The sequence below is a fragment of the Gopherus evgoodei genome, chromosome 3, assembly GCF_007399415.2.
Source record: "Gopherus evgoodei ecotype Sinaloan lineage chromosome 3, rGopEvg1_v1.p, whole genome shotgun sequence".
NCBI classification, from domain to species: Eukaryota; Metazoa; Chordata; order Testudines; family Testudinidae; genus Gopherus; species Gopherus evgoodei.
In genome coordinates, this window is record NC_044324.1 from 165,922,917 (window position 1) to 165,938,125 (window position 15,209).

Here is a 15,209-nt window from a genome sequence, read left to right on the forward strand (position 1 = left end):
GTCAGCTGCTAACATGACCACTCCGCAGTATGGAAGCAGGTTAGCTCGTCGAGCATTGCTAGTCCTCCAATGCCTTCCCACAATGTCCCATGTGCCCAGAAAGGGCAGACGAATTGTCAAACAATTCCCTGGGAAAGAATACACAGAGCGGCTCAGCTTACTAAGCAGTGCTAAGAAGCACGGAACGTGTAGTGTTGCCAACTTTGGTTGAATGAATTCCTGGCGGTTTCATCACATGACATTATCTTTAATTAAAGATTAATTTTTAATTCCTGGAGACTTCAGGACAATCCTTGAGGGTTGACAACCCTAGGGACATACCCTCAGAAGTCTCAGCATGCTACACACCACAGCAGCTGGAGTGTCATTTCACGTTGTGACTTCTCTCACTCAAGCTGAGTAACTCCAGTGGAGATAACACTTCAGTGAAGACATGCCCAGCAAGAGACAGTCCCTGCCCCAAAGAGTGTACTCTGTGCCTTTAACGATGATTAGAATGGAAAAACTGAGCCTGTGGCAGTAATACCATGGGAGTGCCCATAAGTACTCCCACACTCTGCTATGGCAAGCAGTGTGACAGAAATGCCAGAATGGAGAGATGCGGTTCTACCATCCGGATAACTATTTATCTTACTGAGATAAACAGGTTTTTAGCACTAGCCATGAGACAACAAGCTATGCTCCGTTCTGCCTCACATGGCGTTCACAAAACCACCAAGTGAAGGCTAATTCCAGGATCACAGCAATTAGAGATGGAAAATACCTACTAAGTCATCCTATCTCTCCCCAGCACTTCCCTGGGGAGGCCATTCCTCCATCCATCAGCTCTTACCCGTAGAACATTTCACCTGATACTCAGTTTCGATTTTTCCTTTGTTCAATTACATCCCAATACTCTATAGTTAGACCCCTAGAGGCCACACTCAAGAGTTATTTTTCCTCTTTTGGTCTTTCCACCTTACAAATATCTGCAAACAACTATCATGCATCTCCATAGTTGTTATTTAGCCTGTATTTTAGTTCTTTTAATCTCTCATTTTACTAGTAAACCTCTCCACATCTTAAATCTTAGTTAGGCTTTAAAAAAGAGTGCAGATGAAAGGTGCCAGACTGACAGCCCTGGAAACTGAAGTCCTCCATTCATCTCCAGAAGTGATCCTGTACAGGCAAAAGCAGCAGGGAAGCTTCCCCTGCACGATACCCAAGAAATGTGCCTCAACCCTGACAGATGGGCTGCTTTCATGGTAGACTGAATATTTTTTCACACATCGCAAAATTAGCCGATGGAACTTACCGCCGCAAGATATCGCCAAGGCCAAGAGATTATCAAAATTAAAAAATATATAAATAAATAAGGGCAGGACATTTATATGGATAACAATTTCCAGTACTCTAGTAAAATTTAAACAAACATTTTGGAAGGATATAAACATTCATGTTTCAATGCATAAGCAACCTCTGAAGTGGAAAACAGATTCTCTTCCCTAGCTCCTCCTGACCTTTACCCATAATACCCTGCTCTCTTAGGTGTTCCCAACATCAGCTTCATGACTCCACCCTCCACTAAATGACCCATGCTTTATATTAGCCTCAAATTTGCCTTTGGCCAAACAATCCTTCATGCTAAATGACAGCATCCATCAATGAGTTGTCTGCACCACAAACATGGGATTGGTGATGGAAAAGCTCATACATGGCAAAAAGGCCAACTAGCTCCCCCTTCGTTCACTGCATAAGAAATGGTGTTTGCATCTGGGTGTGAAACTAGCAGGAATGGGGAAGTCTCCAGTTCACACACACGTGTCCCCAAACTACAGGTCAGGGATGGAGCACAAGGGTCAAATGTACATATAATGTCTGTGTGCACGTGAATGGCAATTCATTGGTGCACATGTGCGACAATGCAAGTCGTATGTCTGGAAGTGTTTCTGGGTGCAAGTATAGATGTGTGGCTGTTGTGTGTGCAGAGGAGATCAGGGAGTGAGAGCAAAGGTATGTGCTTTGGTGTGTCTGCGCAAGTGTTTGAACGGGTGGTTGTGTTCGTCTCTTTGTGCTAGCAAGCATGCGTCTCTGAGTGCAAGCATGCATGTGACAACATTGCTGTGCATGCGTGACTGCGTTCAGGACAGAGAGGCTGGAAACATGCGAGTGCACAACGCACACGTGTGTTGAAACAGAGATCGGCTCCTGCTGTTTCCAGGACTCCCTATGACGCACACATCATCTCCGTGGGAAGCTGGGGCTATATAAATACCTTTATGAAACAAACCATCCTCGCGGCTGGAAGGGCAGGGGATGAACTACAAATCATCCTCAATCTCGCTCATTCACTCTCCCCCTTCAAGCTGGAAAACTCCTGCCTTTCCTCAAGCAGCGGCTTGTTCCATCCAAACTGGTGACACTAAGTGTCTGAGGCAGCTGGGTTCACTATAGATGCTCCTTTTGGACCCCTGGCCTGCAATCCTGGTTTGCACTATGAATGTGTGTAGGCCCTGGGACCTCACACCGGACACACCTAGGCCACTTCTGGAACGCTGGCTTCCTAGGATAGTTACCGCTGTGCTTCAGACTGCAGACTCCTTGCTGCACAGGTGCAGCTCAGCCCTGGCTCTCCAGAGATCACCTCAGCCGCTACTAAATGAAGGCCCAGATCATGTGTGCCCCATAGAGAGGCTTAACTGTGAAGTCTCAATGGTTGCAGTGGGCAAAGACAAACCTGTCTGAGAGAGCCAGGGGCCCCAGTCCTGCTGCTGATTACATTGCTAGGGGGAACGTATTCCTGCCCACTCTCCCTGGGACTCAGGCAAGGGGCCCGGGTCAGTTCTCACGTCATTCAAAATGGTTTGCCCAACCGTTCTGCGGTGCCTTCAGCAGATACTACAGTAATGGGCATCCTACAAACTCCACAGACAGACTGGGACCCTGGTGCTGGCTCGCCTCCTTCCCCATTGCTAGGCTGAATTGAGAGTTACAATTTGCTAAACACTTTCCCAGTATTATTTTTCCAGCTAAGCAGTGGCTGTAGTTGCCACTGGGACATTACAGGTTCATGAATGGGAGGAGACAGTCACTGTGATCGCAAATGGGAGGGCAAAGTGTCCACAAGAGCGGGGTGATCGGCTGCATTCCATCTTGAGAGATGGGCCGGGCACACAGAAGGATACCCATGGCGAGATGGAGCAAGGGATGAAAGGTACAGCCACCCTGGAGCCATAAAGCCTTCAGATTCCTCCTGTCCTGCTAGGCATTTCCTGCTGTGCATGGTGAATGCCGCTGAATACCACCAAGGTCCTGCAGGCAAAGACAAGCCCTGCCCTTCCTGCCAGGCAGCAGAATGATATGGGTCCAGTATTGTAGGGTTCCTATGCCCTGGAACGCACCAACCTTAGAGATGACTAGTGAATTTGCAGGTGGTCAGGGGCAGTGTTATTGTCTCCTCAAACCAACCATATGTTGTTAGCCTCAAAGTCTGGTAGAGGCAGCATTCAGGAGGGAGGGGGGAGAAGCGAGGACTCAGCGCGCAGCCTTCCCCCTCCCTCCTGTCTGCAGCAATCAGCTGGTGTGCGGCATTCAGGGGGCAGGGGAGGGAGGGGGAGCCTGCACGCCAAGTCCTCGCTCCTCCGCCCACCGAATGCTGCAAGCCAGCTGATTGCCATGGGCAGGACGCGGGGGGAGGAAGGGAAAGGCACTGATCCGCGAGGTCTGCCAGTGGGCGGGAGGTACTGTGGCGGGGGGTATAAGGGAGCTGATGGGGGGCTGCCAGCTGTGGACAAAGCAAGCAGCCAAACAACGTTACAGTGAAGCATTGCACAACTTTAAACGGAGCATGTTCTGTAATTGAGCAGGGACGTCAGATCGAAACAATGTTAAGCGAGAGGACATTAAGTGGGGAGTTACTGTATTTGTGCTGAGCAGAGATCATTTGGCAAAAGGCCAGTTCAGTTGACAGTTTTCAATGACTCCCAAGAACCTCCTGGCCCCTCGGTCAGACAATCACAGCCAAACAGTACTTGGCTCAAACAGTGTAATTGATAACTGTGATTCTGATCCACCCTGCCCCCTTCCCAAGAGATCCTGCCAAGGCGCCTGCTATCCCTGAGAGAGGTGTCGTTAGCTGAGGAGAAGCTCCCTGCGTTGGGAGATCTCACTTGACAATAATCTCTACTCAACCAGGTGGAATCGCATTACACACGCACACACGCACACACACACACACACACACACACACACACACACACACACACACACACACACACACACACACACCAGTATTACAGTCAAGCTGGAAAATGCATTGCAAGGGGCAGCGCAGATGTTTCAGGCAACTCAGATAAATCTCTGTTTAACCCTTTCGGGGCCAGCAGATCTAAATGCCCCTTACCCTAGGGATTTACATCAGGTCTCTTGCGTTTCACCATCAAGAGAGCCAAGAATGTAGGACTTGTTGTTCAGGATCAGACCTTGGGTCCACCTGTTCAAATGTTTCCAAAGTAAAACTCAGAGCTTGTTAGCCACACAGTTGTCCACTTTTGGTGTCCACAAGCTCAGATCACATGAGACGCTGCTAGCAAAAATCAGGACCATCCAGAAATCTGGGGTGACCCTAGGTACTTTGGATCCCTTCCAACCAGGCAGCAGATTTTCCCCAGGGTCTCCCATTTGGAAGAATTTAACCTTGCAGCACAAGAACCAGCCAGCACAGTTTCCTCCCCATCACACACATGATCTGGTCCAGTGGTAACAGGTCAGCATAACCTAGCCTCTACATAGTTACATCCCAATGTTGCATTGCAATCCAGTGATGCCCCAAACAGAAACTGTGGGATTGCTTTTATCCCTGCAGGTTAGCCTTATCCAATTCAAGATGAGTAGCAACCCTGCCAGCCAACCTGGTGGCCAATGCAACACAATGTGCATTGAGCTGGAGTCCTGAGGTCGTCTTCTCATTCACTCAGGCTAGCAGAAGGCAGGGAAAGCTGTGGAAGCGGGGGGAAAATTGCCTAGTCTCTGGAAGAGAGGAGGCAAAAAGAGTGGGAGGGAGCTGCATTGCTCTACAGCGACCCCTGCAGGCTGGTTGGGGAATGCCATGGTCAGGTTTCCCAAGAGAGAACTGTCCAATCTGAACCAGCTGAAGTGGCCTCTGTTAGCCAAAAATATACACATAGAAACTGTTGATCTCTCAGTCTATCAACTGGGCTCCCTCTCTCCCTAGCGTACACACATCTGGCAGCAGCACAGCACCACTGGCCACGGTGCCAACAGCAATATTAATTCCTAGTTGCCACACTGTCTTGTTTATCTCCTCCAAATAATAAAGCTGACTTTAGATGGTCGCCTGAGACAAACACGTTGTTTCGTATGTAATAGGTGAAAGGGCAAAGGAGGATTTCTTTTCCCCTCAGCTCAACTGCAGACCCTTTCCCACCAAATTGCGGTATCTGGCTAGCAGGCTGGAACTCCTATATCGAGAGAAAATTCCTCATTCAAAGGTTTCCTCTTCCACCTCATGCCCGTGTACGCAACTGCAAGTTATGACCTCCAGCACAGATAAGAGAAATCATCACTCAGACGAACCCACTCCAGCCTGAAAAGGACAGAGATGCCAAACTTGCTTTGGGACTTTTAAGGATGGAAAAAAAAAATAAGGAGGAACCAGGAAGGTTGCTTGGACCAGTGGCGAGGGCCAAACATGCAAAGCCAAACACAGATAGAGGGCTTTGGGTGGCATCTTGAACACTTGTGGTGCATTTTAGACACAATTCTATGCATGTTTGCTGCTGCCTGACATCCGGGAAGGGAACCCAGCTCAAAATGAACCACAAACCAGAGCAAATGGACCAATCTGTTTTCACTGAAATTCAAAAAGTAAATGAATAGTGTTACAACGAGGGTAAAGTATACTAGGATTTTTTTAATTTTTAGATTCAATAAACTCAGGGATTAGTATATATAGGAACAAACCCTGAGGTCCCTTCTTGACCCACAGCTCAGGACATTTCTTTTTTAAAACTACAGGTTAGAGCTTTATAAGCTATAAATCAGTATTGCTAGGGAACTGGGGTAAAAATCTGTCTGGGGATTGGTCCTGCTTTGAGCAAGGGGTTGGACTAGATGACCTTCTGAGGTCTCTTCCAACCCTAATCTTCTATGATTCTATGATTCACTGGCTTCTCATGTTACACAAGCCTCATACTGTGTGATATTTTTCTTAAATCCTCAACTTCGGAAGTTACAAGATTATATGAAAATCTCAGCTTTCAGGTTTTGGTTTTTGTTTAAGTTTCTATCCCTCATGACAGAGGAGAAAAGCTGGCAAAAGTTTAAAACCCAGAAGCACCCCCAAATTTGTTCAAGGTCTCATGACTTCTAAGCAAATCTCATAACTTTTGGCAACCTCCTCAGTCATGATTTTGAATGGTTGTGGGTTGGCAATACTGCTATTTAGATCAACTAAGGATCTCATTTTAACCTGATGGTGTTATTTTAGGCCCCAATTCCACCAGGTACTTAAGCATATGCTTAACTTTAAGCACGTTAACAGTTCATTTAAAATCAGTAGGTGTACTTACACACTTAAATTAGGCACATTGCTTAAAAGTACCTCATTAAATTGGGTCCTTAGTTACTTCTTGACTCCCCAATAAGGCTGAAACTAACCAAAATAGCATAAAGCTACAAACAGTGAAGAGGAAAGGAAAAAGTCGTCAGTGCAGATTTTAAAACGGAGCCTGACGATCTTAAGGGAATGAATTCTTTGTGATGGGAAGAGCTAAACAGGCATGAGCAACAAGCAGAAAGGGAATGGGGGAATAGCCTCCTAAGGAGACAGGGATGAAAATAAATTCCATTGAGCAAGACTTTCATCAGCTGAATGAGCAATCTGGTAGGAGGCCAGCGGATAGATGGAGCACACAACTGCAGCAGCAGCAAAAAAATCAGAAAGCCAATATTCTGCCCTGACAAATAATAATTATGAGCACTTATGCAGAGCTTCGTAAGGGAATCCATTCAGTAATGAGCTAGATGGTAAATACTATTTTCCTCATCTTACACATGGGGAAACAGAGAGAGAGAGGGGCCAAAATGAGACCCGATAAATGGCCAGAGAGGTTAAGTGGCATGCCCATGGCAATACAGAGTAGTGAGTCCGAGCAGGGGCAGAAGTCCCTGTCTGCCAGTCCTATGTTCAGCCCACTCGACCAGTGGTTCTCCACCTTTTTCACCCAGGACTCAAAATCCATCTATGGCTTCTTGCTGGGACCCATCAAAACCCCAGAGATCACAGCAGAATCCCATAGCTGATTCTGATGATAACAGCATTTGCCTTCCTTTCATGGGCTAAAATGTAGACACCCTTCTCATTCACCTAACCAGAAAATGGTGCTTCACGCCAGTACAGAATTAGTATTCCAGACACAGTCATTTCAATAATATTTCTGAATTAAAATAATGTTTGTATATTGAGATTACCTATCTTATAGAACTGGAGGGGACTCAGTCCCCTGCCTTCACTAGCAGGACCAGGTACTGATTCTGCCCCAGATGCCTAAGTGCCCCCCTCAAGGGCTGAACTCACAACCCTAGGTTTAGCAAGCCAATGCTCAAACCATTGAGCTATCCCTGCCCCCATAACAATGAAGGTGTTACAGTAATTCAACAATTACTGTGTTGTCAAACATTCGCTGCTGTCCTGGTGTGAATAAAAAGTAATTGGCTAGAACCTGTGATGGATGCATCAAAGCTATTAATTTTGTGCACCTTGGGCTAGGTATTTCAATCTATCATTGATTATTTGCATTGCAGTAGCACATAGGCGCACCACTCAAGGCCCTAGTTTGACAGACATTGTATAGACATGCAATGAACACACAGTCCCTGCCCCAAAAAGCTTGAAATCTAGGCTTAAAAACTCAACTCGTAAATTGCACCAATTACATATGCATGCAGTGATGCAAACTGTTAATTGTGGATGGAAAAAAATGCATCTGTGTGATTTGTGAGAGTAAAAAAGTGCTAGAGTTGCACATGCAAACTCATTTGACACAATTAGCCATTTTTGTTCCTATCGCTGTGTATTTTTGCACACTTTGTTACCTGTATCTTATTTATCCCATGTACCTAGGCCTAGTTCTTCCAGAAGTGATCGCCAATGCAGCCAGCCCAAAACTGGAGTGTGACGGTTCTCTGCATATCTAGGACAGTGAGTCACCTTATCTTCTGCTTCTAGCGAGTGGCAGGCTTACCCTTACCGTGGCAACTGGGTATTAGCTCCCTAATACCACCAGCTTATTAACCATTCAAACACTCTCCCCTGGGCCAAGCCAGCCCAGCCTTTGCCCTGCAGATTAACAAGAAGTGCACCCCAGTCGCCACGTATCTTTGAAGCATTTCCCTGTGGCTCCCAGTCCCGACACTGGCTATTCACAGAAATCCCAGATCCTTTGTGCCCCAGTTTATTAGGTTTCCCTTAAACCATCACTCGTAATAATATACAGCACTTGTAATGAAACAAAGGAAGGTTTATTTAAGAAAGCGTAGCGATTCCCCTAGAAACAAGAGAGAGTGATGGAAACAAATGGTTACAATACAAAACAAAATCAGAAAACACAGACTAGCTCCTATACGTATTAATAGTTACCTTTCCTATCTAATACACTAGGCTTTCCCCCCAAACTTCAGTCTGTTGCAGAGCGGACTGGTTTCACAGGAACCAGGATCCAAACATACATGAAAACACCCCAGCTCAACAAGATGTCTCGTCAGTGAATGGATCCAGAGTGCCTCTCCTCCCTCTGTGTTATATCGGAACACTCATTTGTCTCTATTCATAGGCAGGGCAATCCCCTTGTCTGTTGTACTGGTCCTTTTTTACCTCCAAGTGGCTTTGACTATTTGCAGTTGCCATTGACTGTTCTGGGATGGAGCAATGGTAGACCTGGCATTACCTCACCAGCTAACTAGGGAGGACTGGCAACTCCCTCCTGTATGAACAAGCCGTCACCGAGTAATATCATTCCCTGATGACGCCTTTTAACCTTAAGACCACGAGGGCAAAAACTTCAATATAATTACATTATTCCTTGCATACCACACGTAACACTATGATTATGAATGTTGTTAAGTTGCAAGTTTTCAACAGAGACCTTACATGTTACTCTTTATGGATAAATACCTGTAAGCAACGTACTTGATGTAGTGAGTTTGTCAAATCTGAGACAAGAGTTGTTAGCAAAGAACAGGGGATCATATGCCAGTGTGTCACGTGGGGGTACAAATAACCGCACTCATTGGGATGTCTAACCACCTGCTTCAGCGGTTCAATTCTGCAGGCTTGGCTGAGGCTCAGCTAAAAAACAGGGGTATGGAGCAGTATGGTTCTCTCTTATTCCCTCACTTGGAAAATTTCAACAGAATGCTGCTCACAAATTTAAACTCCCTTTCTCATTCCCCTAGACACCCTCCTCACCCCTACAGAGTCTGTTCTACAGCTGCATGTTGTCACAGAAGATGGATCCCAAACTGTAAAATTCAGATCTGGCTTTGCCTCTAGATTTCTAACACTCCACCAAGCTTTGGAAGGTTTTGTGTTTCAAGTTGGTCCTCCTCTCTAGCAAATATGATCAGATGACAGAGGCAACAGGTGAAGCTGTATGGGATGGCTCAGTGTAAGAAATGTATGGCCACATGTGTAAAGACACTACCATTAGTAGGAACAGAACCCAGGGCCTCCAGCACTGACAGCACAAGCAGCACCTGCATGAGCTAGAATAGTAATTCCATCAGCTGCTATGGTAGCAGGTTCTTATTCTCAATGAGGCCAGCCACTAAAGGAACATGACCAAACACACTAAGCCCATTTATTACATGCAGTACCATTAGTTAGATCCATAAAATATTCAGGGGCTCTATTCTGAGAAGCATCCAAAAGTTTGAGTGCCAATCTAAAAATCTTTCTGAACTGCTTGAGTCTGCAAAATTGGACTAGAAATCCACTGAAGAACAGTCTCAGTTGCAAGATTTCAATACTGCCTGCTTCCAGTAGTGCTAGAAACGCAAGAACAGTCTGTTCCATAGTATTAGGAACTTCCAGCAAGCATGTAAAGTGCAGAAGCGCATGCCAATGTGGGTGGAATCAGCTAAGCAGATTTAAAAAAAATAAAAATAAAAAGCTTAGAAATTGCTCGGTTTGGGTTTTGGCTGGAGGTCAGATCTTATTTTATCCAAAGTGATTCGCTCATCCTTAGTCTGACAACCGCAGACCTGATCTTACTCCCATTCATGGCAAAACTCCCACTGACTTCACTGCCTGCAGAACTGGCCCCTTTAGACTTTCGGAACAGCCTTGGGCGAGTAATTGTAACCCAAGAATACCTGCATCACGCATGCAGCAAGATGTGCAAATTGGGAAGCTGAGAAGATGCTGACATGTTCTCCAAGAATGTGGAGCTCTGAGGGCCCATTTGTGACCAGCTGCTCCCAAGAGTGTGTAAGGGAGAGGATGGGGGGGTTCGGACAGGCCCCAGACACCAGGCACAGCTGTCCAAAGCACAGGTACTCCACATGTCCCTGGTGGTACCTTCCCCAAGTCAACAGCCATTAGAAGTTCTGGCCAGACACACAAGGGATAGTACTGTGTACTCCATGAAGCAGTGAGGAAGGGATGCTGGTCTGAGGTAAAATCTCACCCAGAGCTCCCCACAGTGGTTCAGCTCCACATTGTCCCCAGTGGCCATTAAGGCAGGTTTGAGTCTATAGTGTGGAAACTCTGGCTTCGTGCCCACGCACGTTTGTGCCAGTCATTGTACGAGCAACTCTGGCAGGTTGCAATGACACTTGCACAGGCCTAAGTGTCAGGCTTTGGAGACACTGAGATCTAAAGGCTGTATCAATAGGCCTTCAAAAATGCAACTCACTTGTTTGTGCCGCAGAACCTTGACACTTGTGTGAATAAAATGGCTGATGCTTATAGCGCCGGTTTCTGTGGATGCATATGTGCATCCTGAAAGTCTATGAGGCCCTGTTGGTTCTCAGTGTCTCATCTGCAGCCCCAGAAATCTTGCAGGTTTCGGAATTCAAGATTCAGAAAGAAAATTAAAACAAAAGGTGGCTAGAGCCACGCAAGGCCCAAAGAAATAGCCCTGCGCGCTGCCCACACACAAAGCGTGTCCTACATGGGATCAATCTGCACAATCTAAAGCAATGTCCCTATTGCCTCCAAACAACTCCCTCTCCTCATCTCTTTCAAAAACAACAGAATCTACAATCCAAACTGGAAGAAGTGAATGGGACATAGAACGTGGAGGAAATATCAGCCCCATTTCTCGAAAAGTTGCCACCAATCTAGCCAGAGCAACTGTGCAGGAGCACAGATGCATACTACAATCTGCCCCTGTGTAATTCATACAAAAGACTCCACTGGAGACCGCTGCATAGCACTCCCACCCCCAAACCAGGCAATAAAGGCTGCTACTTTTCCCTGGTCCCTTCTTTGATTTGGGGCCAGATTCTGCTCTCACTGACACAAATGCAAATCCAGTGAAACTCCACTGATTTCAGTGGGATTACTCCGGATTCACCCCCCAGCATCCCGAACCAGAACCTGGCACTTTGTGCATTCCTCTCACCCTGGCTCCATTTTTATTTCACAACATATGGTTGATAAATTCCTCCTTGTCTTTTGCAGAGGGGGCTTGGATACACATTGGCCTGAGTTTGCTGTCCCTAGCTTTCCAGTACAAACTAAACATGGATATACGCAAGGTACAGAAAGCCTTAGGTCAGTGAAGTGAACCAGGCTGCAAACTCCAGGTCTGATTCTGGCCTTCAGATCCAGGAGAGAGTGAATTGCAAAAATATTGAAGAGAATGGAGCTCAGACTAATTATGTTTACACAGTGCCAACCACAATGGAGCTCCAACCTGGCTGAGATCTCTAGGTGCTACTGCAACATCAAAAAGGTGTGATTTTAAATACATATATAGATATAGATACACACACACACACATCCCTCTGCTAGGCAACTCTCTTGGCTCTCAAACATGCACCTTATTAAAAATATTATTACGCTAATAGACCAATATATATGTTTCTCCACCACACACACCTTCTATATTATATCCTGCCTTGGCAAAAAGGCAGGCCTGCATTCAAAGGAATAGGTCTTAATAACATTAATGTAGTACAGGCCAATTCCAACCCTGACTGGCACTCTGAGCAGGGTGAAAGGCAACTGACCCTGGACACAGAATGCTGAAAGTTAATAGCTTTATTATCCCTCTTATTAATTAGCTGCACCATGCCAAAAAGAAAAAAAAGACATGCTGGGAGTTTTTCTTACCTTTAGCTGGAAAGGCTGGATCTCATTCAAACTCTGGTCCCTGAGCTTTTTGGTTAGGATCTTCAGCATGGTATAAATCCAGAGAGCGTAGAAAGGGTTAAGCATGCACACCCGCACACATCTACATCTGCTGAGCTGTTGCTGCTGCAGCTTTGCTTGGAGGCACTCAGAATAGCTTGCATTCAAGCAGCCCCCCAGGTACACAGACCTCCTAAAGGCGACCAAGCTTCAGTTACCCTGATTTCAGCACTGCCCCTCCCCTTCCTCCTCCACTACCACTCTCTGTCTTTTGGCCCTCAGTTAAAAAAAAAATCCCTTTTCAACACATAAAAAAAAATTAAACTTCCCTTCTTTCTACAGGCTGTAGAAGGAGTGAAGGTACCAGCTGGCAGGGCTCTGCAAGGGACAGGAGACATTTGGTGGAATATGTTTTTATTAAGAAATGGAAAAGCTGTTTAGCAGAAGCCCTGGGCTCTGCTCATGGTAATGGTCTAATATGCCATCTCTCTCTCTCCTAGATGCCTGCTGCTCCAAACAGGCATTCTCCCTCCCTCTCTCTCTGTCTCTCTCTCTGTCGCGCCCCTCTTCGCTCTCTTCCCCCCCCTCATCCACGCTCCCTCACACACACACTGACTCTCTGTTTCTCTCAGTCTCTGTGTCTTCCAGCAATGTGAAACTTGTAACAAACAGAACATCCAGCCAAGGCTCCCATTGGCCAGCCAAGGAGGACTGTGTCAATTTCAGTGGGCAGGGCTTCCATTTAAAGGGAAATCGAAGGGGGCAGTGAGCCACCCCATCCCCCAAACCACTGTGTGGGTCCTGAAGGATAACAAGTCTCCCTCTCCCCCCTCTACACACACGCTATAAACCTTGGAAGGGGAATTTCTACAGAGGGGTTTCAAGAGAGATCACTCACTATGTACCAGAAGGACGTGTTTCTTATTAAAACAAAAAAGAATCAAGGTGGGTTTCTCCTAGCCTTGCCCTCCTCTCTCACACACAATCAGATCCTATACAGGATCATATTGCTGCCTGTGTTGTTCTGTGGCAACAATTGATAAACTGGGGGGAGCTGAAATCCAGGAAGCCCATCAGCTCCCTGAACCCCCTCAGTGCACACAGAATGTCTGGCTTTCCTTTTCTAGCAGGGCCTATTCGGGGAGTAGGGAGATTGGAACTACAAGGCAGTGAGGGTGGGCAGGGGTGAGCCCACCTACCAGAATACTGGGAGGCAAGGGTATCGTCTGCTCATGGACTGAGACTTTCAGAGTCAGGGTGGCATTAGGAATCAGTAACAGGAACATTTCACCACTGGTTTAAATCCACATACACAGTGGCAGTGACAGAAAGTCCTTATTAACTAATGGGCACTGAGTTGTTTCTGTTCAGTGGGCAGGTGCATCCATCCCTATAGGGCACCTTTGTTAGCACTCTGCTCACACAGGAGAAGGAGAGAGTGGCCCACATGCACCGACCTCCTGGAATCTGTCAAGTCAGATTCAAACCCATGATCTAGCACTGAAAGGTTCCCTCTCTCACACCTCACCCATCCAAGCCCTTTTGGGGAAAGTACTACAATGACAGCACTGGAGACAACTCTTCTCTCCGCAGCACAGGTGCAGTGCAAGTAGTGACAACACAAGTTTTCCCCACACCATGGTGCCAATGTGTCTGCAGTGACCCCCTCTGTGAGTAAGGGGGTTGTGCAGGCTCCAGGAGCCATATGCTTCTCAGCCTTGCTGGCGACCCTGCCAACAATGGTACCAGTGGTCCTTGGCCATTCTGAACTAATGGGAAGCCACCAGCTCATTCCACATTGGCTACCATGTGGCCAGCAGGACCAGTAATGCCAAAGTTATTTCAGTCACTACCAGTTTACACTGAATTTGAACCATCAGTTTATAGGTGGAAGGTCCCATTGCCCATCCTTCAAGCCAACCAAGCCTTTCAGCCCCACCTGCCCCAGGGAAAAGGAGGTCTCAGCTAGTGTAGGAATCCCCAGGAAGGCCGGTGTGGTTAACATGTCAATTCTCTGTTCTCAGCCAAAGTGCCTGTAACAAGATAAGGCAAGAACTGATAATCTGCTGGCTGTGGAGAAGTGAATGTTTTAGCTTTGCAAGAAAGGGACTGAATTCAGCTCCAGTCAGCAAGGCTATTTTTCTTAAAGGGCCCCCACACTCCCTGAGCCTGCATCACACAGACACCCCCCTCATCTTCCAAGGGTGCTTCCTTATAAGGTGCTGGGAGTGGAGCACTTCAACACTTGTATCTGATATAGTGTACTCAGCGCGTACCCCACCTATCTCAGACTACAGGCCTAATTGTTTCATTTTCAATGGATTTTCCCTGTGTCTCTCCAAGAGGTACTCCCAAATTACACCAAAGTGAAATCAAAATCAGACCCTATAACTATGCCTCAGCAAATATCAGGAGGCTGTCTAGATATCTCTATCTAGGTATTGGTATATCAGATCAGACCATTGGTCCAGCTAATCCAGCATCTTGCCTCCAGCAGAGGTTAATACCAAATGCCAGAAGAAAACATAAAACCTCCACAAAGCTGTGAGATATTATGTCCTGTTGGCAAGGAATTATCCCTGACCCTCACATGGAAATAAGCACATGCCCTGATGCATGAGGATTCAGAGCCCTTCTAATTTTGTTGTTGTTGTTCTATGAATGTCACTGCAGAAATTCACACAGGGCAGTTCCTGAGGCCTTTATTAACTCCATATTCAGGCACTGGAGACATGGGAGCTTTGCCTAAATAAGGACTATGGGCTGTAAAATATGACCCATAAACCTCAGTCAGCTAAAACTACAGGGTTTGACTCCTTTCCTGCATTTGAGCAACCCCTGGGACCATGCCAGG

At 46.5% G+C, this 15,209-nt stretch overlaps 1 protein-coding gene across 4 annotated transcripts in view; it reads right to left on the bottom strand.

Annotated features, from left to right (window-relative positions):
• LOC115648935 overlaps positions 1–12,985 on the bottom strand; it is a 77,612-nt gene extending 64,627 nt beyond the window's left edge. Inside the window, exon 1 of one of the 4 annotated variants that reach the window (XM_030557313.1) lies at positions 12,338–12,983. In XM_030557313.1, coding sequence (XP_030413173.1) covers positions 12,338–12,442 — 105 coding nt within the window. In that variant the 5' untranslated portion in view covers positions 12,443–12,983. Of the gene's footprint in view, positions 1–12,337 lie in introns of all 4 variants that reach the window. The other 3 variants (XM_030557312.1, XM_030557314.1, XM_030557315.1) reach the window with 3 other exon arrangements.
• Between the last annotated feature and the right edge of the window lie 2,224 nt (positions 12,986–15,209).